At 42.2% G+C, this 27,916-nt stretch overlaps 1 protein-coding gene across 1 annotated transcript in view; it reads right to left on the bottom strand.

The window, feature by feature from the left end:
- SNW1 (SNW domain containing 1) overlaps positions 1–27,916 on the bottom strand; it is a 57,433-nt gene that overhangs the window by 21,710 nt on the left and 7,807 nt on the right. Inside the window, exons 2-3 of the mRNA XM_053697359.1 lie at positions 16,711–16,864; positions 1,202–1,363 (exon numbers count right to left, since the gene is read on the bottom strand). Of these exons, the coding sequence (XP_053553334.1) occupies positions 1,202–1,363; positions 16,711–16,864 (316 nt within the window). The remainder of the gene's footprint in view (positions 1–1,201; positions 1,364–16,710; positions 16,865–27,916) is intronic.

The following is a 27,916-nucleotide window of genomic DNA, read 5'->3' as shown; positions in this document are numbered from 1 at the left end:
GAAGGACATGTGCACGCTTCTGAGCTCACTCTTTAACAAAAGATACCAAGAGAACTAAGCAAAATTGATAATAGAAGTAAATTGGAAACTTGTTAAAAATTGCATGTCCAATCTGAAATATGAACGTTTAAAAGGGAAATGAAACCCACATTTTTATTTAATTATTCAGAGCTTGTGATTTCTAAACAACTTTACTTATATGATCAAATGTGTTTCATTCTCTTGGTATCCTTTGTTGAATGAGCAACAATGCACTACCTGGAGCTAGCTGTACACATCAGATGAGCCAATGGCAAGAGGCATATATGTGCAGAAACCAATCATAGGCTTGCTCCCAGTAATGCATTGCTGCTCCTGAGCCTACCTAGATATGGTTTCAAGTAAGGATACCAAGAGAATGAAGCAAATTACATAATAGAAGTAGACTGGGAAGTTGTTTAAAATCACATGATCTGTCTGAATCATGAGAAACATTTTGGGTTTCATGTCCCTTTAATTTTGACTTTTCTGTCCCTTTAATTTCTGTGAAATCATAAGTGGGGAGCGACATAGCATACTCTGTACGGTATAACCCAAAAATAACCCCCAAAGAGGGGTCCATGCACTGGCTGGAAATCTGAGTTTTCCCAGCTGACTCACAAAAGTCATAAAGCAGCAAAGTATTTGTGACATCCACATGACTATGGGTGGAAAGTCCCCTGAAGGCCACGGCCGCCACTTGTCTGCCTTGTCTAGGTTTCTCAGGCAGTTCTTGTTTTATCAAACAAGTCTACAAGATCAGTCCATTCACAAACTGTTCCATGTCTCTTTAATGTCCCCTCCAAAACAACTGACTAAAAGGACCTAGAGGTACTTTACATGTTTTAAACTATGTGGTAGTAACAACTCCTGTTACCATTTAGTTACCCTTACTCATGCACAGACACAATCTGCAATACTAATGAGCAGTAGTTTGAGCGTTTCTCAGGTGTCAACTTTGCTTGAAACTTAGCCACCAAGATCACGTAGAGGAACCAGCTATACAACCTTTTAGAATCCAAAGAAACTATATAAAACAACCCAAAATAAAATAGGAACCAGAAATATAGGAGCTATGGCTCCCTGGATTGTTCGAGCCTCGGCATAATGTGGGCACAGAAAATTCTGATAGAAGTGCTTTATGTTAGAATACTGAACCTGCAGCTGTAACTGGCCCACTTACCTTATCTTTTGACTGCCCTTGTCGTGCAATAGCATCGTATTTAATCTTGCCCTCTGCATCCACCTGCACCGCCAAGGAATTAGATACTCGCTTCTTCCGCCCCATGTCAAGAGGGTACTGCGCAACATGAATTTCAGGGAAGGCACCTCCATCGCCAAAGTCCTGCAAAGGAAGAAAGAATTATAGTATATGTTATGGAATATGTTAGCATCCTGCACGCTTGCTCTATAAGTAGGCTGACCATATTGCCGCTTTAAAAAGGGACACATATGAAAAATACATATGTCAGGGCTGTTTTCAGGGCTGTTTAAAGAAATGTCTTGTATAAGAACCCTGACATATGTATTTTTCATATATGTCCCTTCTTAAAGCGGCAATATGGTCAGCCTATCTATAAGGGAAAAGGAATCAGACAAAAGAAAATTTCCGTCATAATTTCACCACATATAAAGCATTCACAACACCTTATAGTGAAAACATTCCTTTATTTTAACAGCATAAAATACAAGCAATGTTTCCGTTGTTTCCACCCTTAATCATGCATGTTCAGAATATCTCAGACAAAAGAGTATTTTAACATGTTTAATTCTGCTCTTTGATATGGATGATAAAAAAAATAAAGCTATCAAATGTAAACATTTAGCCCAGTGCTCAGTATTAACTTATAAATTCCCAGAGTGCACGTTGCTAATGAGGTCTCTGCTCACCCCAATTTGGAAAGTACAAAAAAAAAGTTTTTTATAGCAACGGCAATTCTGCTTAAAAAGAACTAGTCCTTTATTAAAGGAACAGAAAACTCAATTTCTTTTTTAAGACACGATGAGTCCACGGATCATCTTAATTACTAATGGGATATTCACCTCCTGGTCAGCAGGAGGAGGCAAAAAGCACCACAGCAGAGCTGTTAAATAGCTCCTCCCTTCCCTCCCACCCCAGTCATTCTCTGCCTACGTTAGTGATAGGAAGAGGAAAAGTGAGGTGTTAGATTAGATTCTTCAATCAAGAGTTTATTATTTTTAAAGTAGTGCCATAGTGTGCTGCTTTGTCCTAGGGCAGGGGTCAGCAACCTTCGGCTCCCAGATGTTTTGTAACTACATTTCCCATGATGCTCAGATAGCCTAAAGAGTGTCTCAGCATCGTGGGAGCCGAAGGTTGCTGACCCCTGTCCTAGGGTGTAGCCGTAGTCCATATCAGTCTCTACAGTAGAGCTGTTGGTGGCTTTAGAGCAATGGGAACTTGTGGGACATAATTCTCACTGCACCTCCCATATATTTATGCTGCCCTAACCCTGAAAAATCTGAGGGATATTACTCAGTATTCTCTCCTCTTTCACAGGTCCATGTGAGGTATAGGACCTTGCAAACCTGGGAGCTGCCTTTGCTGTTGGGCAGTATATGAGGTAAGTGCTGCCTTTATTTCTGGGGACACAAAGAAGGAACTCAGAAGAAGTTGGGCACTTACTCTGTATGGATGGGATTTATAAAGAAGCCCTTAATGGCTATTTTTATTTTGCATAAATTCTCCCTGATACTTAGGAGATTATATGCGACAGCTAGCGTAGGCACTCTGTATTTATTTTGACTCACAGGGCATGACGATGGTGGTAGTCACATCTCCCTGCGGTTACTTAAAGAAACATGCCGACCGGAAGATGACTGTATTGATAGGCTTAGTTTCTGAGGCACTTTATCTAATCTCCCGGCATTTACTTAAACATGCCGACCGGGAGATGAATGTATTGATTAGCTTAGTTTCTGAGGCACTTTATGAAATCTCCCGGCGCTTTCATAAGAAACATGCCGACCGGGAGATTACTGTACTGACATCTCACTAGGCGGGTTTCATGCCGACCGGGAGATTACTGTACTGACATCTCACTAGGCGGGTTTAATTGTTTACCTGTTTATTATAAGGCTTAGTCTGAGGCACTTTATCTAATCTCATTAATTACTCTAATTACTGTACTGTCATCACCCTAGGCGGGCGTATTTATACTAATTAGTCTCTGAGGCGCTGTATCTAATCTCCCGGCGGTTTCATAAGAAACTTTCCGACCGGGAGATTACTGTGCTAATATCGCCCTAGGCGGGTGTGCTTTGGTGTTTTTACGTCTGGTTGACTATTGTCCTATTTAGTCTCTGGGGCACTTTATCTCATCTCCCGGCGGTTACATAAGAAAAGTGCCGACTGGGAGATTAGTTTTTTGTCAAGTCTGTTTGGTTTGTCTCTGAATTTGCATAGCGCCCCATAAAACAATATGGCGACTGGGAGAAGTCTGTTTTTGTTAACGCCCACGACGGCGGTCCTTAGGGGCTGGCGGTATTGCATATAGTGACTTTTTTCCCTTCTCTTCCGGAGCAGTTACTGGTCCTATACGCATCCTCATACTATATGCGTAATGAGACCGGAGACTGTTTTTTCCCTGTTGCGGATCATGAATGTGCTGCTCAGAGGGAGATGGTTTTTCTGTTCAATCAGGCACCTCAGCACTGCTAATTTTGATAAATTACAAAGCCTAACTAAGCTGTTCTGTCATTTTTACAACAATATATAATAAAAAAAAAAAAAAAAGTTACTTTTTAAAATTTAAAGTGACAGTAACGTTTTTGTATGGGTAGTGTTATTCAATGATTAAAGGATTCTTTGGGAGCTCTTTGTTTTCATGTCAAATCCAGAGTGGACCAAGAGGCTATGCAGAGAGAGTCTTTTGTGTTGTTACACAACGTTTAACCACCAACTCTTTTGCTATTCCTTAGGTATGTGAGGAATTTAATCCTTAGGAATAGTGTTTTGTTCTGAGACAACAGTTTTCAAAGAGGTTGTTATTCAGAATTTTTATTTCAATGTTTATTATATCCAATTTTCCCTTTTGAAGTCCCAAAATTTATTGCCATCACATGCAGTGCCCTGCGCTTCCTCTATAACTCATTTGAGTTAATTTATTAGACTTCACGCTTCTCATGTGTTTTGATGTGTTGTCTGCTTTCCCAATATTACAGGGAAAGCGTTTGAGTACAGACATTCAGCAAGTGAGTTCTCTAAAACAGTGCAATTCCTCTTGTTGATGCTGAAGTTGTATTTTTCAAGTTTAAGCCACGTCTCCTTTGTCTGTTACTCAAGGAGGTTTTAGCTACTTTGGACAGCGACTCCTCGGTTGTAGTTTAAAAAAAAAAAAAAAAAATTTGTACACCAGGGCTTATAATTACAATGACAGCCATTTGTGTGCATTGCTACCGTCACTAGTGCGGCAGCATATTAGTTGAGGTGTTGCCTGATGCTATCAGGACAGAAACTTCTTTGAGTGTTATCCAGGATAGGATAAACGCCCTAAAACTGGCTAATCCCTTTATTACGAATGCTTCCCTTCAAGTTAATCAAAGCTGGGAGCAAAGATTTTAGTTTCTCTATTCTAGCTCACAGAGCCTTATGGTTAAAGTCTTGGTCTGCGGATGTGTCCTCTAAGTCTAAACTTCTGTACTTTTATCAGATAGCTCAGCATGCTAAGTCACTGTGTGGCTAAGTTCTGTAGCAACCCAAGGGTTGCAGGTTCAGTCCCCTGCGAGGTCCACTCAACGTTTCATCCTTCTGAGGTCAACAGGATGAGCAGTGCCTTGAGACCCTTACGGGTGATTAGCCGTACTTTACAAGTACCCCATACATACATTAATAATTTTTAGCTATTCCTTACAAGGGGCAGACCTTGTTTGGACCTGGCCTGTCGGAGATTATCTCTGACATCACGGAAGGTAAGGGTCTCCTTCTCCCTCAGGATAAGGGAAAAGGACGACAGAGCAAATTTCGTTCCTTCCGAATCTACAAGGGAAATTCTTCCTCTACTGCCTCCAAAACAGGAAATTCTTCCTCTACTGCCTCCAAACAGGAACAGACTAAACCTGCATGGAGAGAACAATCCAAAAAGCCTGCTGTTGAATCAAGGACAGCATGAAGGGCATGCCCCCGATTCGGGACCGGATCTTGTAGGGGGCAGACTTTCCTTCATTCAGGCTTGGGTTCGAGAGGTTCAGGATTCCTGGACAATAGACATAGTGTCCCAGGGATTCAGGTTAGAGTTCAAAGGTTTTCCTCCCAGAAGCAGGTTTCTGTTTTCAGGATTGTCTGCAGTTCAGACAAAAAGAGAGGCGTTCTTACTCTGCGCAAGAGATTTTTCCAACCTGGGAGTGATCGTTCCTGTTCCGGTGTAAGAACATGGTTTGGGATTTCATTCCAATCTGTTAATGGTTCCCAAAAGGGACCTTCAAGACAGTTTTAGATCTCAAGAGTCTAAACAATTTTCTCAGAGTACCGTCCTTCAAGATGGAAACTATTCGTTCCAGTCTCCCTTTGATCCAAGAGGGTCAATTAATGACAACAGTGGATTTAAAGGACGCATTCCTGCATGTTCCCATTTACAGGGATCATCACATGTTCCTAAGGTTTGTTTTTCTGTACAAACAAGTCCAGTTTGTGGCCCTTTACTCGGTCTTGCCACAACTTCCAGAATTTTTACAAGGTTTCTGGGATTACTGTTTGCTGTGCTTCGGTTAAGCATGCTTAAGCAACGGAACGGAGATTATGCGGACTTGTCTCCTCGAATACTACTGGAGCAGGAGACAAGGGATTCTCTTCAATTGTGGTTGTCTCTACCGAGGAACCTGCCTTCGCAGACCATCTTGGGTGATTGTGACAACTGATGCCAGCCTTATAGGATAGGGAGCGGTCTGGGGCTCCTTAAAGGGCTCAGGGAGTTTGGACTCAGTCAGAGTCTGTTCTACCTATAAACATTCTGGAGCTGAGAGCGATCTTCAAGGCTCTTATGGCCTGGCCCCAGTTAGCCTCGGTCCAGTTTATCAGGTTCCAGTCGGACACTATACCTTCAGTGGCTTACATCTATCATCAGGAAGGAACGAGAAGTTCCTTAGCGATGATCAAGGTAACCAAAAATAATTCAGTGGGCAGAGGCCCATTCTTGTTGCCTGTCGGCGACCCACATCCCAGGGGTGGACAACTGGGAGGTGGACTTCCTGAGCAGGCAGACCATTCATCCGGGGGAGTGGGAACTCCAAGTGTTCTCCTGTCTGATTCTCAGGTGGGTTCAGCCGGAATTAGATCTCTTGGCATCCCGACATAATTCCAAGTTCCCGAGATACGGGTAGAGGTCCAGGGATTCCCAGGCGGAACTGTTAGATGCTTTGGCGGTTCTTTGGAACTTCTCTCTAGCATATCTATTTCCTCCGTTTGCGCTTCTTCCTCGAGTCATTGCTCGAATCAAGCAGGTGAGGGCAACTGTGATCCTCATCGCTCCTGCTTGGCCTCGCAGAAATTGGTATGCAGATCTGGTGAACATGTGATCTCTGCCGCCTTGGTGACTTCCGTTGAGGCAGGACCTTCTAATTCAAGGGCCATTCCTTCACCCACATCTAGTTTCTCTGAAGATGATTGCTTGGAGATTGAACGCTTAATGTTATCCAAGCGGGGTTTTTCTGACTCGGTCATAGAGACCATGATTCAGGCTTTTAAGCCTGTAATTAGAAAGATTTGCTATAAGATATGGCGTACATCTCTCTATTGGTGTGAATCCAAGAGCTACTCATGGAGTAGAGTTAGGATCCCTAGAATTTTGTCTTTTCTCCAAGAAGGTTTGGAGAAAGGATTATCGACTAGTTCCCTAAAGGGTCAAATCTGGGCCTTCTCCATTTTGTTTTTCCCACACATCTGGAGGATGTTCTAGATGTGCAATCATTTTGTCAGGCCATGGTCAGGATCAGGCCTGTGTTTACACCAGTTACTCCTCCATGGAGTCTGAATTTAATTCTTAAGTTCTTCAAGGGGCTCAGTTTGAGCCTATGCATTCCTTAGATATTAAGTTGTTATCTTGGAAAGATTTCCTGTTGCGATTTCCTGCTCGTAGAGTATCAGAGCTTTCGGCATTACAGTATGAGTCTCCTTATCTTATTTTTCATTCAGATAAGGTAGTTTTATGTACTAAAATTAGGATTTCTTCCTAAAGTTGTTTCTGATCGGAACATTAATCAGGTAATTGTTGTTCCTTCCTTGTGTCCTAATCCTTCTTCTCAAAAGGGAAGACTTCTGCACAATTTGGACGTGGTCCGTGAGTTAAAGTTTTACCTGCAAGCGATTAAGGACTTTCGTCAGTCTTCTTATTTGTTTGTATTTTTCTCAGGAAAATGTAAGGGACATAAAGTTATGAGTACTTTTCTTTCTCTTCGGGTGAAGAGTATCATACGTTTTGCATATGAGATTGCTGGTCAGCAGCCTCCACAGATACGGCTCATTCCACGAGGGTTGTTGCTTCCTCATGGGCGTCCAAACATGAAGCTTCTGTGGAACAGATTTGCAAGGCTGCAACTTGGTCCTCTCTTCACACTTTTTCAAAGTTCTACAAATTTGGCAATTTTGGGAGAAAGGTTCTTCAAGCAGTGGTGTCATCAGTTTAGGTTCCCTGGCTTGTCCCTTCCTTATCTGTGTGCTTGGGTATTGAATCCCATTAGTAATTAAGATGATCCGCGGACTCATCGTGTCTAAAAACAGAAAAGAAAATTTATGCTTACCTGATAAATTTATTTCTTCTTTGACACGATGAGTCCACGGCCCGCCCTGTTCTTATGACAGGTTGTGAGCTATTGTAAACTTCAGACACCTCTGCACCTTGGCTTTTCCTTTCTCTTCCTAACTTCGGTCTAATGACTGGAGTGGGAGGGAAGGGAGGAGCTATTTAACAGCTCTGCTGTGGTGCTCTTTGCCTACTCCTGCTAACCGGGAGGTGAATATCCTATTAGTAATTAAGATGATCCGTGGACTCATCGTGTCAAAAAAGAAATAAATTTATCAGCTAAGCATAAATTTTCTTTTATGATTCAGATAGAGCAGTGATGGGGAACCTTCGCCCTCCAGATGTTTCAGAGCTACATTTCCCATGATGCTCAACTGGATTTCAGAATGCCCAAGCATCATGGGTAATGTAGTTCTGAAACATCAGGAGGGGCAAGGTTCCCCATCCCTGTTATAGATTATACAATTTTTTTTTTTTTAAACTTTATTTATATTATCACATTTGTTTATTTCTCTTGGTTTCCTTTGTTAAAGGAGCAGCAAAGCACCACTGGAAGCTAGTTTAACACATCTGATCAGTTTCATTTTTACTGTCCCTTTAAGGTTTAACCCCTTAATGACCAAGGACGTACCCTATACGTCCTCAGGGTTTTCAAGTGCTGGAAGCGATAGTGATCACTTTCAGCCGCTTTTAGGGTATTGCAGTGATGCCTCGATTATGAGGCATCCTGCAATACCCTTTCTTCAGCATCCGATGCAGAGAGCGCCAATGGTGGGAACCATTGCAGGAAGGCGGCCCATCGCTGGGAACTTCCGGCCGGTGGGGGATCTCATTTGCTGGAGCGGCGCGGGCACGACCACTTAACAAGAAGTGGTAGGGGGGAATAATGTTGGGAAAGGGATCTGGGAGGGGGGTAGGGTATTGAGGAGGGGGGGGTGCAGCTACACTACAGAAAAAGTTTGACAGATATTAAAAAAAAAAAGGGGCAATTTTTATTGAAAAGTGGGTAGTGGCAGACAACTGCCAGTACCCAAAATGGCGGCAAATAGTGAGAGGGGGAAGGGAATTAAATAACAAAACGAACAAAAACCTTTTATTTTTTATACTAGCAGACTTTCTGTCAGTACTAAAGATAGCGGTGACAATAGTGAGGAGGTGAAGGGAAGAGATCTGTTTGAGAGGGGTCAGGGAGGGATCAGGGGGTGGGAGACTGATCTTTACACTAAAGCTAAAATTAACCCTTCACGCTCCCTAATTAACAACTTCACTGCTGGGCATAATACAAAATTACCAAAAGGCAATGCCAAAGCCTTATATGTCTGCTATTTCTGAATAAAGGGGATCCCAGAGAATCATTTGCATCCATTTGTGCCATAATTGCACAAGCTGTTTGTAAATAATTTCAGTAAGAAACCTAAAGTTTGTGAAAAAGTGAACAATTTTTTTATTTGATCGCATTTGTCGGTGAAATGGTGGCATGAAATATACCAAAATAGACCTAGATCAATACTTTGGGTTGTCTACTAAACTAAAGCTAACATTAACCCTACAAGCTCCCTAATTAACCCCTTTACTGCTGGGCATAATACAGGTGTGGTGCGCAGCGGCATTAAGCAGCCTTCTAATTACCAAAAAGTAATGCCAAAGCCCTAAAATGTCTGCTATTTCTGAACAAAGGGGATCCCAGAAAAGCATTTACAACCATTTATGCCATAATTGTGCACAAGCTATTTGTAAATAATTTCAGTGAGAAACCTAAAGTTTGTGAAAAAGTTAGTAACAAAAAAAAAAAACTTTTTTTATTTTATTTGCATTTGGCAGTGAAAAGATGGCATGAAATACCAAAAATGCGCATAGATCAATACTTTGGGTTGTCTACTAAAAAAAAATATAAATATATATATATATATATATATATATATATATATATATATATATCAATCAAATATGAGCAGCTAAGATGACAGCAGTTGTTGTGTTTTCATTGGGTCTGCGGCATGACGCATTACGTGTCGCTTCTGGGAGACAGACCGATAGTGCTGCCCTGATTTACACGCTGTGGGCATAGCGGCTGTTAAAATTTACATCAAAAGAGGTATGCACCTACTAGTTTATACTTATGTCTAGCTATATCAGCATGTACTGTTACACATTCCCCTGTCGTTGAAATAAGCGCATATATATGTCAGTATATAGATGGTCTTGCGGGTTGCGCAGTGTATCCTATGTTTAACATCTAGTATCCCATGTAGGTCTTGTGTAAAACTTGATTTACTGTAATTGAGTAGTTTTTCAAAACTGAAATATGCATTATGTGTGTATAATCGTATTTAGGAGAATTGTTATGATACTTTTCATGGTCTCTTGCCTGTCTATTGGGTGAGTGGTGTGGGTGTATATTGTTTGTATGGTTGCTATGACAACCTTTGGCAGTTTTTTTCAGTGTTTGGGGGTGGGTCTTATGTTTCATTGGTGTTTGCTTGTATAAATGAATGCATTCTTTATGTGTTCGCTGTCTGGGAAGGGGATTCGGTCCCCGAAACGTCACAAATAAAACGTTATATGTAAAGGACCAGAGAGTGCGGCCTTTCATTCATTATTATATATATATATATATATATATATATATATATATATATATATATATATATATATATATATATATATATATATATATATATATATATATATATATATATATATATATACACACACACGTAAGAGGTTATTCAGGGATTCCTGACAGATATTAGTGTTAAAATGTAACATGCAAATTTTGAAAAAAAAAAAAAAAGGTTTGGAAATAGCAAAGTGTTACTTGTACTTATTGCCCTATAACTTGCAAAAAAACAAATTATGCTTACCACGGCTTCATTCCTTACAAATTATGCTTACCACGGCTTCATTCCTTATTTCCTCGGAAATACCGAACCTGGCCACCAGGAGGAGGCTAAGACACCCCAGCCAAAGGCTTAATTACCTCACACACTCCCCTTATCCCCCAGTCATTCTGCCGAGGGAACAAGGAACACTAGGAGAAATATCAGGGTATAAATGGTGCCAGAAGAACAAAACAAAAATGTAGGTCCGCCCAACGGAGAAAACGGGTGGAGGCCGTGGACTCTCCTCATACTCAAGAAAAGGAAATTATCTGGTAAGCATAATGTTTTCCTTCTTAATATGAGACGAGTCCACGGCTTCATTCCTTACTTGTGGGAAACATATACCTAAGCTCTAGAGGACACAATGAAACGGGAGGGTAAAAAGAGGCGGACCCTATTCTGAGGGCACCACAGGCTGTAAAAGCTTTCTCCCAAAAGCTGCTTCAGCCGAAGCAAAAACGTCAAATTTGTAACATTTTGAAAAGGTATGTAAGTAGGACCAGGTAGTTGCCCTACAAATCTGATCCATAGAGGCCTCGTTCTTAAAGGCCCAAGAAGAAGCCACAGCTCTAGTTGAATGAGCCTTAATCCTCTGAGGAGGAGGCTTATGTCCCGCTGTATGCTAAACGAATAATGATCCTCAACCAAAAAGATAAGGAAGCGGAAGAGGCCTTCTACCCCCTACGTTTCTATCTAAACTCCTTAGTAGCTTGAAGATAGAACTTCAAGGCCCGAACCACATCCAAATTATGAAGTAACCGCTCCTTCAAAGAAGGGTTAGGACACAAGGAAGGAACAACAATCTCCTGATTGATGTTGCGATCTGAAACAACCTTAGGAAGAAAACCAAACCCAGTATGAAGAACAGTCTTATCATGGAATACTAGGTAAGGGGGCTCACATTGCAAGGCAGCCATCTCAGATACTCTGCGTGCCGAAGCAATAGCCAGTAAAAAGAGAACCTTCCAAGATAGTAATTTAGTGTCAAGGCCGTGCATAGGTTCAAACGGAGCCCTCTGCAAAACCTTTAGAACAAGATGAAGAGCGCTAGATCGAAACATAGGCCTGATTCTAGTCAGAGCCTGAACAAAGGACTGGACGTCTGGAAGCTCAGCGAGCCTCTTGTGCAGTAAAAAAACAGATAGGGGTGAAATCTGTCCCTTAAGGGAGCTAGCCGAAAGGCCCTTCTCCAGACCATCCTGGAGAAAGGAAAGAATCCTGGAAACCCTGACCTTATGCCAGGGAAATCCACGCTCTTCAAACCAGAATAAGTAGGTCCTCCACACCTTATGATAGATGCGACGAGTAACCGGCTTACAAGCTTGAATGAGTGTATCAATAACTCTCACAGAAAAACCTCTTTTGGCTAGGACTAAGCATTCAATCCCCACGCAGTCAGCCTCAGATAATCTAGATTTTGATTAACAAAAAAGACCTTGTTCCAGCACATCCCTGCAACAAGGTAACCTCCATAGAAGAGATGAGGACATCCCCACCAGCAGTGTTCCCTCTAAGGACAGTTTTGTGTGCAGCCCAGCAGTGAAACAGTTAACAAGAGAACCATACCTTTCCATCTGAATTGTGCAGTGCTTGCTAATTGCAGGGTGTGGTTACCTAATTAACTGTTTCACTGCTGGGCCGCACACAAAACTGGCCTTAGAGGGAACACTGCCCACCAGATCTGCGAACCACATCCTCCGAGGCCACGATTGAGCAATTAGAATCACTGATGCACGCTCCTGCTTGATGCGGGCCACCACACGAGGTAGAAGGGGTAATGGCGCCTGAGGATCCCTGGACCACGACCCATATGTGGGTAGCTTGGAATTGAGCCGGGACGCCATGAGATCTATCTCCGGTGTCCACCATCTGCTGCAAATCTCCACAAACCCCTTGGGATGCAGAGACCATTCCCCCGGATCAAAAGATTGTCTGCTGAGGAAATCCGCTTTTCATTTGTCCACACCCGGAATGTGGATCGCTGACAGCGAGCAGTTGTGGGCCTCTGCCCATTCCAGAATCCGAGATACTTCCCTCATTGCTAAGGAGCTCCTCGTTCCCCCCTGATGGTTGATGTAAGCCACAGAGGTTATGTTGTCCGATTGGAATCTGATAAACTTGGTCGAACCCAGAAGGGGCTAAGCCTTCAGAGCATTGAAGATTGCTCGAAGCTCCAAGATGTTGATCAAGAGGAGGGATTCCTCGAGTCCACAGGCCCTGTGCCTTCCTGGCACCCCAAACAACTCCCCATCCTGTGAGACTCGCGTCCGTAGTCACAATCTCCCAGGATGGTCTCAAGGAGGACGTCCCTTGGGACAGGTGATCTGAACAGAGCCACTAGTAGAGCGATTTTCTCGACTGGCTGTCCAGAGAAATCTGTTAAGACAGATCTGAATGATTGCCGTTCCACTGTCTCAGCATGCACAGCTGAAGAGGTCTGAGATGGAATCTGGCAAAAGGGATGATGTCCATGCAGGACACCATGAGTCCAATTACCTCCATACACCGAGCCACAGATGGCCTGAAGGAGATCTGAAGGGCAAGACAATTGGAAGTCAGCTTGTAAAGTCTCTGGTCTGTAAGAAATATCCTCATGGATATGGAGTCTATTATCGTACCCAGGAACTCCACCCTGGTACTGAGAATAAGAGAAATCTTTTCTATGTTTATCTTCCATCCATAAGATCGAAGAAGAGAAAGAAGGGCTTTCGAATGGTCCTCTGCGAGACGACAGGACGGTGCTTGAACCAAAATATCATCTAAGTACGGCGCCACTGCAATCCCTCTGGTTCTGGCCACTGCGAGCAGAGCCTCTAGAACCTTCGTAGAAACTCTTAGAGCAGTAGCTAGACCAAACGGAAGTGCAATAAACTGGAAGTGCTGGTCATGAAACGCAAATCTTAGGAACTTGAAGTGTTCCTTGTGTATAGGGACGTGAAGGTAGGTATCCTTCAGGTCCATCTTGGTCATGAATTGTCTTTCCTGGACTACAGGAAGAATGGACCTTATTGTCTTTATCTTGAACGAGGAGACAGCCAGGAATTTGTTTAAGCACTTTAGGTCCAGAATTGGGTAAAAAGTACCCTCCTTCTTTGGTACCACAAAAAAGGTTTGAGTAGTATCCCAGACCTCTCTCTGCTGGAGGTACTGGTACAATGACCCCCAGGGAGGAGAGATCCCTCACACACCCTAAAAAAGCTTCTCTCTTTTCTGGCCTTGAAGACAGGTTTGATAAGAGGAATCTGCCCCTGGGAGGATGAGACTTGAAACCTATCCTGTATCCCTGAACGATGACCTCCAGTACCCAGGGGTCATGCACGCCCCTAAACCAAGCTTCCAAAAATAGATAGTCTGCCCCCTACCAGATCCAAGGCCGGATCGGGAGCCGCCCCTTCATGCTGACTTCGACTCGGCGGGCTTCTTGTTCTGCTTGGATTTATTCCAAGGCTGAGGTTTCCAAGTTCCCATGGACTGCTCAGTCTTCGTAGAGAGCTGCTGACGTTGGCATTTGTCGAAAGGAGTGAAAATTAGGACCTTGTCCCTTAGGTTTGTTGTTCTTATCATGCAGTAAAAAGGCCTGGACCAAAGAGAATTTTACCCTTAAATGGAAGGTAAAGAAGTCTAGACTTTAAAGTTATGTCCGCAGACCAAGACTTCAGCCAGAGTGCCCTACGGGCTAGCACAGAAAAACCTGAGGCCTTGGCATTCAGGCGAATAATCTGCATCACAAATAAAAGAATTGGCCACTCTTAAGGCCTTAATTCTTTCCTAGATCGCGTTGAGGGGACCGTCCACCTTGATCAATTCACATAAGGAGTCGCACCAGTAGGTCGCCGCTCCAGCAACCGCAGCAACAGCCTATGCCGGTTGAAACAAAAACCCTGTATATTGAAACATCTTTCTTAACAGAGTTTCCAGCTTCTTATCCATGGGCTCCTTAAATGACGAACTATCCTCAAGAGGGATAGCAGTGCACTTGGCAAGCGTGGAGATATCGCCATCCATCTTAGGAACGGAACCCCACAACTCTAATTGAGAGTCCAGAACCGGGAATAATTTTTTAAAAGAAGGGGAAAAGAACCAAGTCTTTCCCATTCATTCTTAATAATGTTCGCCATCTTAACGGGAACCGGGAAAGTCCTCGTAGACCTTATCTAATTTAGGAATACAGGGTTCCTCAGGTAATTTAGGTTCTGGAACCTCTAAAGTAGCCAACACTTCCTTTAGTATAAAAGCGTAAGTGTTCAATCCTAAATCTAAAGTTTTGTTCCTCCGCAGCTGGAGGTTTAGAGGCAGCAGATTCCGACCCAGAAAGAACATCCTCCAAAGTATCAGAGGTGTCTTCATCAGCGGATAATCTAGTATCCGATAAATCCAATAAGCTAGTAGATGACCCCTGGGAAGGATAGCCATATTTAACCTTTGCGCTTAGCAGGGCGAGGTAAAGCACTACATGCCGAGACACTGCCGTCTATAACCGTTCAGTAAAGTCTGGCGGTAAAAGGGCCCCTCCACATGGAAGGCTCAGTAATACTAAACATATTAGCTTTCTTAGATAAAATTACTTTATCAAGGCATGTGGAACATAAATGAGCAGACGGGTACACCGCGGCCTCCTCACAATATAGACAGGCATTAGATTTAGGTAGAGAAGGAGTACCCTCTAACGCATCAGAGTCCTCCATAGCTTGCGCTTATAAAAAAGGACAATAGACAAAAGATAAATGGCACTTTTATATCCACCAATGGCTGGAGCACTCACCACCTCCTATGACCCAGGCCCAAGAGAGAAACCCCTTTATCTCCTGAAAACCGCACAATCAGGAAGAATCAGCGTGACCACACCCGGTCACGTGCGCCATGCAGGACAGCTCCTGCTATAGCTAAAAGGGCGCCAAACCTGCTATAGCTAAAAGCACGCCAAACCTAAAAGGCTACGCAGCTTAAACCTGTACGTTCCAACATCTGCCTGAGCCACATCTCTCACATGTCACAGCATAATCACAATATGTACATTATGTGAAATTATTCCCCCTGTTCAATAATCCCCATCCGGAGATATTTAGCCTGACTCCATACAGATAAAAGGAGCCACACTGTGACCCTGACTTCTTGCATTATCATATGTGTATAAATAATGAAATGATCTTACCGGAATCTATGCCATGGAACAGAACACAGCATCTCAAGTTTGACAGTCTTGTAGCATCGCTCCTGACATGGACTTGAGTGAAAAAAGCAGGCAGTGAAACTCGTCAACACTGATTGCTTAGGAGCTGTTAATACGAGTCTGAATGGGTTCGCAGAAAGACACTACCTGCATCTCCAACTAACTTACTACTTAAAACTCCAGCCCTATTCTGAAGGGTAGATACCCTCCATAAGGAACTACTCCATATCTTTTGACACTTCTCTGCCAACCTCCTGTGACGAAAGGCAAAGAATGACTGGGGGATGAGGGGAGGGGGGGAGGTAGCCAAGTCTTTGGCTGGGGTGTCTTTGCCTCCTCCTGGTGGCCAGGTTCAGTATTTCCCACAAGTAAGGAATGAAGCAGTTGGACTCTCCTCATATTAAGAAAGAAAAGCAAAGAACGTGTAAACATTGGGTATTTCTAAACTGAGGGCAACATTTAGAAACTATTTAGCATGGGTGTTTTTTGGTGGTTGTAGATGTGTAACAGATTTTGGGGGTCAAAGTTAGAAAAAGTGTGTTCTTTTCCCCATCATATTTTATAAAAAAAAAATTATAATAAATTATAATATATGAAGAAAATAATGGTATCTTTAGAAAGTCCATTTCATGGCGAGAAAAATGGTATATAATGTGTGGGTACAGTAAATGAGCAAGAGGAAATTTACAGCTTAACGCACACACAGCAGAAATGTAATAATAGCCCTGGTCCCACACGGTAAGAAAATTGAAAAGTGCTGTGGTCACTAAAGGGTTAATACATTACACCTTAATAAAGTGCTGTTACTATTCAGTTTTTGTCCCCTTTAAGGTTCTCACCTCACAAAAAAAAACAACTTATAGGTACATATGCATAAAATACAAACCTCAAGTGACCTGGCCACCCAGCCACTCCTATGCCCATAAAGAGGTGGTTCACGCCGTGATGCTACCAACGCTGTCTGTCGAGATTTCTGAGCTCTTATCTTCTCTTCAGCTTCCAGCTGATCTTGTGACAGCTGCGTGGGAGCTGGCAAAAAACTGATAAGAAAAAAGCACACGGTTAATAGGCAGTGCCCAGATTTAGTCTAAAACGCCACGGTTGGCGATTCTAAATAATATGAACATTAAACAGAAAATAAAGTTATAGTTATGACAGGATGGTCTACCTTTAACTACAAATACTCTGCACTTAAAGACTTAATTGGTGTAATACTTTTTAAAAAAACATTTTAATACGGTTTTACAGCTGGCATACAGAGACACAAGAGGAGCATAGGTTGCTACCTGCCGATTCATGTGGAGCTGAATTTGGGATGAGAAGTATACCAAGACTTTTTAACAAGGCATTTAATCTCTTGTAAGTGCAATAGATTGTGTGCACTAATAAAGCTATAAACGATTTAACCTTGAATCTGGGATGAGCTTTGTGTTCTTATCTTTTCAGTATAGTTATAAGTTATTGCATATAATTGTAATCAGTCTAGTCAATGAAACCATGAAAATAACTCACCAGCCAACTATTTTACAAATACAAATACATTTTAAAAAAAGCTTTTCTGGTATGTCAGTTAGGAACTCATTTCATCCCAGAGAACGACATACAGAATACTTCTGAGAAAGTGACAAAAAGTACTGTAAAACCAAAACTAGACAAACCCAGGAAGCCACTGGCGCCTAACTTTTTCAGTTACTCTACATACATCTATATACAAATACCACTGGCTCCTAACTTTTTCAGTTACTCTACATACATCTATATACAAATACCACTGGCGCCTAACTTTTTCAGTTACTCTAACATACATCTATATACAAATACCACTGGCTCCTAACTTTTTCAGTTACTCTACATACATCTATATACAAATACCACTGGCGCCTAACTTTTTCAGTTACTCTAACATACATCTATATACAAATACCACTGGCTCCTAACTTTTTCAGTTACTCTACATACATCTATATACAAATACCACTGGCGCCTAACTTTTTCAGTTACTCTAACATACATCTATATACAAATACCACTGGCTCCTAACTTTTTCAGTTACTCTACATACATCTATATACAAATACCACTGGCTCCTAACTTTTTTAGTTACTCTACATACATCTATATACAAATACCACTGGCTCCTAACTTTTTCAGTTACTCTACATACATCTATATACAAATACCACTGGCGCCTAACTTTTTCAGTTACTCTACATACATCTATATACAAATACCACTGGCTCCTAACTTTTTCAGTTACTCTACATACATCTATATACAAATACCACTGGCTCCTAACTTTTTCAGTTACTCTAACATACATCTATATACAAATACCACTGGCTCCTAACTTTTTCAGTTACTCTAACATACATCTATATACAAATACCACTGGCTCCTAACTTTTTCAGTTACTCTACATACATCTATATACAAATACCACTGGTGCCTAACTTTTTCAGTTACTCTAACATACATCTATATACAAATACCACTGGCTCCTAACTTTTTCAGTTACTCTAACATACATCTATATACAAATACCACTGGTGCCTAACTTTTTCAGTTACTCTACATACATCTATATACAAATACCACTGGCTCCTAACTTTTTCAGTTACTCTACATACATCTATATACAAATACCACTGGCTCCTAACTTTTTCAGTTACTCTAACATACATCTATATACAAATACCACTGGCTCCTAACTTTTTCAGTTACTCTACATACATCTATATACAAATACCACTGGCTCCTAACTTTTTCAGTTACTCTACATACATCTATATACAAATACCACTGGCTCCTAACTTTTTCAGTTACTCTACATACATCTATATACAAATACCACTGGCTCCTAAAACAAAGTTTGGCTCCTAAATTTTAAACAGATTTGTTAACCCCTGCGCTATACTACAATATAATGCGGTTATGCTTTTTTTTTTTTTACTCTGAGATGCTATTTAGACAGCTACTTATTGATATGCACACAGCATGCACTTTCTAGGCAATTAAAAGGGACATTACGGTAAAAATTTAAATGCACATAGAATAGAAACATATTTGCAATATACTTGTATTGTCAAAAATGCTTTTAGTAAAAGTTATAACTGTTTTAGTGTTAACATTTTTCTCTGCACGTGCACGTGAAGCATAGCTAGATATTGCCACAGCACCCACATTTTAAATAATGCAGCTGCTCAGAGCATCAGTGGGGCTTGTATCATGTCAGCAATTAACACATGGAGTCATTAACAGATGGCACAAGCACCTTAGGCTCTCTGAGCAAGTGCTGATTAAAATGCTGGTACACGGTGCATACTTAAATACAATTTTGAAACAGCTATAACTTATTAGAAGCATTTTTTGCCAATACATGCATATTTAAAAAATGCTTCTGTTCAATACCGAAATGCACCCATGTGATTTCCAATTTTGGCTGGAATATCCCTTTAAGTACATGTAAAGTGATGGTAAACACCACACGTGTACAATTGAGTAATTACTCTTCATACATCTAAACATGTAAAGCGCATCAACTATTTTTTTTTGTACTTACTTTAGTTTTATATTTATTCTTTCTAATGATTGTATATCACATCTTAGCTCCTCCCAACAAAATGTTACTTCAAGCACCGAACGGACGTGCATAGCGGTCCCACCCACTCTAAACGCAGACACTCTGCGCGCTCCTGACACAGCTCTTTCATAGCATGTGCAAGGCTCTAATGCTCTAGATCAGGGGTGGGCAGACTTTTGTAATTCAAAGGCTACCTCTAATTTTATTCCAAGTGACATGGTCACCTAACAAAAAAAAAAAAAAAACCCACCAGTCGCTGGCTGCAAATTTTATTTTGTCACAAATAGGACCTGCTGGCTGAAAAAACACAATTTATGGTTACCTGATAAATTTATTTCTCTTGTGGTGTATCCAGTCCACGGATCATCCATTACTTGTGGGATATTCTCATTCCCAACAGGAAGTTGCAAGAGGAAACCCACAGCAGAGCTGCAATATAGCTCCTCCCCTAACTGTCATAGCCAGTCATTCGACCGAAAACAAGCCGAGAAAGGAGGAACCATAGGGTGCAGTGGTTACTGTAGTTTAAATTTAAAAATTACCTGCCTTAAAATGACAGGGCGGGCCGTGGACTGGATACACCACAAGAGAAATAAATTTATCAGGTAAGCATAAATTGTGTTTTCTCTTGTAAGGTGTATCCAGTCCATGGATCATCCATTACTTGTGGGATACCAATACCAAAGCTAAAGTACACGGATGAAGGGAGGGACAAGGCAGGAACTTAAATGGAAGGAAACACTGCCTGTAAAACCTCTCTCCCAAATATAGCCTCCGAAGAAGCAAAAGTATCAAATTTGCAAAATTTTGAAAACGTATGAAGCGAAGACCAAGTCGCCGCCTTGCAAATCTGTTCAAAAGAAGCCTCATTTTTAAAGGACCAAGTGGAAGCCACAGCTCTAGTGGAATGAGCTGTAATCCTTTCAGGAGGCTGCTGTCCAGCAGTCTCATAGGCTAAGCGGATTATGCTTCTTAGCCAAAAAGGAGAGGTTGCCGAAGCCTTTTGATCTCTCCTCTGTCCAGAGAAGACAACAAACCAAGCAGATGTTTGACGAAAATCTTTAGTAGCTTGTAAGTAAAAACTTTAAAGCACGGACCATGTCCAGATTGTGAAACACAAGGATGGAACAACAATCTCTTTATTGATATTCTTGTTAGATACCACCTTAGGTAAAAACCCAGATTTGGTACGCAGGACTACCTTATCCGTATGAAAAATCAGATAAGGAGAATCACATTGTAAGGCAGATAACTCGGAGACTCTACGAGCCGAGGAAATAGCTACCAAAAAAAGGACTTTCCAAGATAAAAGTTTGATATCTATGGAATGAAGTGGTTCAAACGGAACTTCTTGAAGAACCTTAAGAACCAAGTTTAAGCTCCATGGTGGAGCAACCGGTTTAAACACAGGCTTGATTCTAACTAAAGCCTGACAAAATGCCTGAACGTCTGGAACATCTGCCAGACGCTTAACTAGCTGACAATCCTTTTTCCAAACCTTCTTGGAGAAAAGATAATATCCTAGGAATCCTGACCTTACTCCATGAGTAACCCTTGGATTCACACCAATAAAGATATCTACGCCATACCTTATGGTAAATTTTCCTGGTGACAGGCTTTCGTGCCCGTATTAAGGTATCAATAACTGACTCGGAGAAGCCACGCTTTGATAAAATCAAGCGTTCAATCTCTAGGCAGTCAGCCACAAAGAAATTAGATTTGGATGGTTGGAAGGACCCTGAAGTAGAAGGTCCTGTCTCAGAGGCAGAGACCATGGTGGAAAGGATGACATGGCCACTAGATCTGCATACCAGGTCCTGCGTGGCCACGCAGGTGCTATCAGAATCACAGATGCTCTCTCCTGCTTGATCTTGGCAATCAGTCGAGGGAGCAGAGGAAACGGTGGAAACACATAAGCCAGGTTGAAAGACCAGGGCGCTGCAAGAGCATCTATCAGTGTCGCCTTGGGATCCCTGGACCTGGATCCGTAACACGGAAGCTTGGCGTTCTGGCGAGACGCCATGAGATCCAGTTCTGGTTTGCCCCAATGATGAATCAGTTGTGCAAATACCTCCGGATGGAGTTCCCACTCTCCAGGATGAAAAGTCTGACTTAGAAAATCCACCTCCCAGTGCTCTACACCTGGGATACGGATAGCTGATAGGTGGGAAGAGTGAATCTCTGCCCAGCGAATTATTTTTGAACTTCTAACATCTCTAGGGAACTTCTTGTTCCCCCTTGATGGTTGATGTAAGCTAGTCGTGATGTTGTCCGACTGAAATCTGATGTACCTCAGAGTTGCTAACTGAGGCCAAGCCTGAAGAGCCTTGAATATCGCTCTTAGTTCCAGAATATTTATTGGAAGGAGAGACTCCTCCTGAGTCCACAATCCCTGAGCCTTCAGGGAGTTCGAGACTGCACCCCAACCTAGAAGGCTGGCATTTGTTGTTACAATTGTCCAATCTGGCCTGCGAAAGGTCATACCTTTGGACAGATGGACCCGAGATAGCTACCAGGGAAAATAATCCCTGGTCTCTTGGTCCAGATTCAGTTGAGGGGACAAATCTGTGTAATCCCCGCTCCACTGACTGAGCATGCATAGTTGCAGCTACCATTAAGCCGATTACTTCCATACACTGAGCCACCGAAGGGCGCGGAATGGAATGAAGAAACCGGCAGGAATTTAGAAGCCTTGATAACCTGGACTCCGTCAGGTGAATTTTCATTTCTATAGAATCTATCAGAGTCCCTAGAAAGGAAACTCTTGTGAGTGGAGATAGAGAACTCTTTTCCTCGTTCACTTTCCACCCATGCGACCTCATAAATGCCAGTACTACGTCCGTATGAGACTTGGCAATTTGGAAGTTTGACGCCTGTATCAGGATGTCGTCTAAATAAGGGGCTACTGCTATGCCCCGCGGCCTTAGGACCGCCATAAGCGACCCTAGAACCTTTGTAAAGAATCTTGGGGCTGTAGCTAATCCAAAGGGAAGAGCTACAACTGGTAATGCCTGTCTTGAAAGGCAAACCTTGGAAACAGATGATGATCTTTGTGTATTAGAATGTGAAGATAAGCATCCTTTAGATCCACTGTAGTCATATATTGACCCTCCTGGATCAGTGGTAGGATGGTACGAATAGTTTCAATCTTGAACGAAGGAACTTTGAGGAATTTGTTTAAGATCTTTAGATCCAAAATTGGTCTGAAGGTTCCCTCTTTTTTGAGAACCACAAACAGATTTGAGTAAAAACCCTGTTCCTGTTCACTGCCATAACTAGGAGGTCTCGTACACAGTGTAAGAATGCCTCTCTCTTTATCTGGTGTGCAGATAATTGTGAAAGGTGAAATCTCCCTTTTGGGGGGGAAGCTTTGAAGTCCAGAAGATATCCCTGGGATATAGTTTCCAACGCCCAGGGATCCTGAACATCTCTTGCCCACGCCTGGGCGAAGAGTGAAAGTCTGCCCCCTACTAGATGCGTTACCGGATAGGGAGCCGTCCCTTCATGCTGTCTTAGAGGCAGCAGCAGGCTTTTTTGACCTGCTTACCTTTTTTCCATGTCTGGTTTGGTCTCCAGACCGTCTTAGATTGAGCAAAAGTTCCCTCTTGTTTATTATTAGAGGAAGTTGATGCCGCACCTGCCTTGAAGTTTTGAAAGGCACGAAAATTAGACTGTTTGGCCCTAGATTTGGACCTGTCCTGAGGAAGGGCATGACTTTTTCCTCCAGTGATATCAGCAATAATCTCCTTCAAACCAGGCCCGAATAGGGTCTGCCCCTTGAAGGGAGTGTTAAGTAGCTTAGATTTTGAAGTCACGTCAGCTGACCATGATTTAAGCCATAGCGCTCTGCGCGCCTGTATAGCAAAACCAGAATTCTTAGCCGTTAGTTTGGTCAAATGAAAAATGGCATCAGAAATAAAAGAATTGGCTAGCTTAAGTGCTCTAAGTTTGCCAAGTATGTCATCCAATGGAGTCGCTACCTATAAAGCCTCTTCCAGAGACTCAAACCAGTACGCCGCAGCAGCAGTGACAGGGGCAATGCATGCAAGGGGCTGTAGGATAAAACCTTGTTGAATAAATATTTTCTTAAGGTAACCTAATTTTTTATCCATTGGATCTAAAAAAGCACAACTGTCCTCGACAGGGATAGTAGTACGCTTTGCTAGAGTAGAAACTGCTCCCTCCACCTTAGGGACTGTCTTCCATAAGTCCCGTGTGGTGGCGTCTATTGGAAACATTTTTCTAAAAATAGAAGGGGAAGAGAACGGCACACCTGGTCTATCCCATTCCTTATTAATAATTTTTGTAAACCTTTTAGGTATTGGAAAACCTCAGTACACACCAGAACTGCAAGTATTTATCCAGTCTACACAATTTCTCTGGCACTGCAATGGAATCACAGTCATTCAGAGCAGCTAAAACCTCCCTAAGCAACACGCGGAGGTGTACAAGCTTAAACTTAAATGTAGAAATATTAGAATCAGGTATCTTCCTGAGTCATTAACATCACCCACTGACTGAAGCTCTCTTTCCTCAGCTTCTGCATATTGTGAGGCAGTATCAGACATGGTTCTTAAAGCGTCAGTATGCTCTGCATTTTGTCTCACCCCAGAGCTATCTCGCTTACCTCTAAGTTCAGGTAGTCTGGCTAATACCGTTGACAGTGTATTATCCATGACTGCCGCCATGTCTTGTAAAGTAAACGCTATGGGCGCCCTAGATGTACTTGGCGCCATTTGAGCGTGAGTCCCTTAAGCGGGAGTCAAAGGGTCTGACACGTGGGGAAAGTTAGTCGGCATAACTTCCCCCTCGTCAGATTCCTCTGGTGATAACATTTTTTAAAAGACAGAAAATAATCTTTATTGCCTAAAATGAAATCAGTACATTTGGTACACATTCTAAGAGGGGGTTCCACCATGGCTTTTAAACATAATGAACAAGGAGTTTCTTCTATGTCAGACATGTTTATACAGACTAGCAATGAGACTAGCAAGCTTGGAAAACACTTTAAATCAAGTTAACAAGCAAATATAAAAATGGTACTGTGCCTTTAAGAGAAACAAATTTTGTCAGAATTTGAAAAACAGTGAAAAACAGTGAAAAAATGCAGTAAATCAAACAAAATTTTTACAGTGTATGTAATAGACTAGCAGAGCATTGCACCCACTTGCAAATGGATGATTAACCCCTTAGTTCAAAAAAACGAAATAGACATTTTTTAACAGTCACAACCAACTGCCACAGCAAGCTGTAGCCCTACCTTCCCCAATAAACTACTTTGGAAAGCCTTTGGTCCCTTTAGAGATGTCCTATAGCATTCAGAGGGCCTTTGAGGGAATCTGGATGTCTTAGTTTGTAATTTTAATTGCACAAAAAAAACGTTAAAATAGGCCCCTCCCACTCATAGTAACACAGTGGAAAGCCTCAGGAAACTGTTTCTAGGCAAAATTTAAGCCAGCCATGTGGAAAAAACTAGGCCCCAATAAAGTTTTATCACCAAAGTATATATAAAAACGATTAAACATGCCAGCAAACGTTTTATATTGTAAATATCATAAGGGTATTACCCCTGGGAGTAAGCATGATACCAGTCGTTATTAAATCACTGTATTCAGGCTTAACTTACATTAATCTGGTTTCAGCAGCATTTTCTAGTGTTTTCCATCTCTAGAAAAAATTATAATTGCACATACCTGATAGCAGAATAAACTGCACGCCATTCTCTCGCTGACGTTTTACCTCATCTGTGTAATCCCCTCAGACATATGTGAGAACAGCAATGGATCTTAGTTACAACCTGCTAAGATCATAGAAACCTCAGGCAGATTCTTCTTCTATTTACTGCCTGAGATAAAATAGCACAACTCCGGTACTATTTAAAAATAACAAACTTTTGATTGAAGAAAATAAAACTAGCTATATTTAACCACTCTCTCTTACGACCTCCTTGCTTGTTGAGAGTTGCAAGAGAATGACTGGCTATGACAGTTAGGGGAGGAGCTATATTGCAGCTCTGCTGTGGGTTTCCTCTTGCAACTTCCTGTTGGGAATGAGAAAATCCCACAAGTAATGGATGATCCGTGGACTGGATACACCTTACAAGAGAAATTTTATTTTTGCCTCAAATAGGACCTGCTGGCTGAAAATGTTATTTTTTTACACAAATAATACATCTTTAAAATCAGCCGTGCTCTTTGCTTCCTGCGAGAGCTCTCTCTTTACACGTCATGCTGGGACCGTGCCTGCGTATGAATAAGTAGTCTCACAATCAAGATGGCTCGAGTCTAGGGCTAACAGAATAGTCAAGCCTGGAATACAATGGAAACCCACAGCTCAAATACAACGATGACAATGAACTATTTTCAGCTAATCATAGACAGACTCATTCTACAAAGTAATTTTATTAGCTGGAAGCCATGTCAGGTTGATTAGCAGGCAGTTCCTGTTTGCTGCTCTCCATCTGTCCACTACTATCTAAAGGCTACTGCAAATAGTTGGGACAGTGACAGTGGCAGGCTCTATACCGCCTACACAGCAACCAGAGACTGGTATAGCAGCAACAGCTCTGACCTGCACAATTTGGTGACAACAAATTCTGGGGACAGAATGCTGCAGAAACTAGGACAAAGTATAGCTAATTTTAGTGTGTCAGAGAAAGTATCAGAGAACAGCATCAAAGCCGGGTACAGAGTAAGTAAAAAAGCCTTAGTGGGAGTAACAGACCCTGGGGAAAAAAGAAACACCAGACCATTTACCCAGCAGAGCCTGGTGACAAGTAACGGAGGACAGAACTATAAAGTAGCAGCAGAATATCAGACAGAGCAGGACCTGGAACTGCCAAACCCAGGGATACTGAGCAGCATCTCAGCCTGGCGCATGAAGACACTGTACTATGGACTGACTGCTCTTGAGACAAAAAGTAGGAGAGTTTGGGACAGGCAGTAACCAAAGCTGGAGCAGCGAGTTCAGCTACAACCACCTCGCGCATGCTGAAGTACACATACCGCCATTATAGACTCGTAGCCGATTTCAAAAGTCTGCATAAGAGAAACATTTCTCATACATCTACGGCGGCGAGGCTCTTCACTCAGAATCTAGATGTGTGAGAAATCTCTCTCTTATTATGCAGACTTTTGAAATCTTCCAGGCGGTCACCTCAAAATTCACTCGAGGTCCAGGGGACGCTTCCGGGTGGCGGCCAAGATGGCTGACTTACTTTCTAGCTGAGACGACACGCTGACTAATCCGCTGGTTATCAGCAGATAGTGACTCCATCAAGCCTGGATTTTACCAGCTCCAGACAGAGCTAAAGCAGCTGCCTAATATGACCCCAATTGGTGCCTATCCTTCCAGCTACTAAGTACCGGAACGGCAATACCTTCAGCGGTTCACCTGGGTAAAATAGCCAGTTTAGGCTATAATTCTATATTTCTACCTATATAATGGAACCTGCAGAGAGAGCTTTGGTGGTGGCCTTAGACAAACTATTGCACGACTGCTATCTACGCATAACAAACCACCTTGAAACAACATGGGGCTGCAGGCCTGGGAACCCAGACCCCGCATTAATCCATCAGATGGAACTACAAGAAGAAGAGAACCCTTATCAACATCAGCCGCTAGTGCCATCTGACACTTTCGAAAAGGAGGAGGCATACCTACCTGATCAGCAGCATATTGATTTGCAGCCGGAATCCACAAGCAGATCAGACATGGCGACAAATGATCCAGGAGGAGAGAAGAGGCTTGTCATGAAACTGCACCACCCGGCGAGTTATGATCGTATACCCAGCAACGGGTGGCAATTTAAGATAGACCCTGGCCAGTCTGATGCTACATTTTAAAGCAGAGAAAAGCAGACGGAGGACTTTGAAATCTGCTCAGACTCAAGCTGAACAGTATGACTTGATGAAACATCCACCTTGTTATTTGCTCCAGCTGGATATCTATAAAGGACTACAGCGATCTCCCCAGACAGTCTTATGGAACTATCCTATGAATCAGGAAAACCGGCTGATCAATGGGACATCAAAATATGAACACGACTACAGAGAAATCTCTGTATTGCAGAGGTCCTGAGTGGGGTAAAGGCTTCTATGCTGTCAGTATAAGGTTTAATAAACGGGGGACAATATGTGCTTTACTGGGACTTCTGCTTGAAGACTTTTAGTCAGACCTCTGAAGCTCTGACATGGAAGCCATGTTGTGACTCCAGCGCTGATTATGTTTTACTTGTTTATTTCCTTTGTTGCATTCTTTTCCCATACCTTCCCTTTCCCTCTTGTCTCCACAGATATGAGGTTATGCGTGCCCTCTATGTGTTCTTTACTCAGATGACACTTTAGACAGGGTTAATATAATTTATAACTGCTTATTCTATGTCAGCCATCCCATGAGTAGCAGACATTCTAGGTGATAATATCTATCCAGGATATACTTGTATATAGCAACTCTTATTTTGTCCCCGAGAATTTAGGCTGCCATCTATATCAGACAAATGCCAACTGTGTAT

The sequence above is a fragment of the Bombina bombina genome, chromosome 1 (genome assembly GCF_027579735.1).
Source record: "Bombina bombina isolate aBomBom1 chromosome 1, aBomBom1.pri, whole genome shotgun sequence".
Classification (NCBI taxonomy): domain Eukaryota; kingdom Metazoa; phylum Chordata; class Amphibia; order Anura; family Bombinatoridae; genus Bombina; species Bombina bombina.
This window is presented reverse-complemented; position numbering and strand designations above follow the sequence as displayed.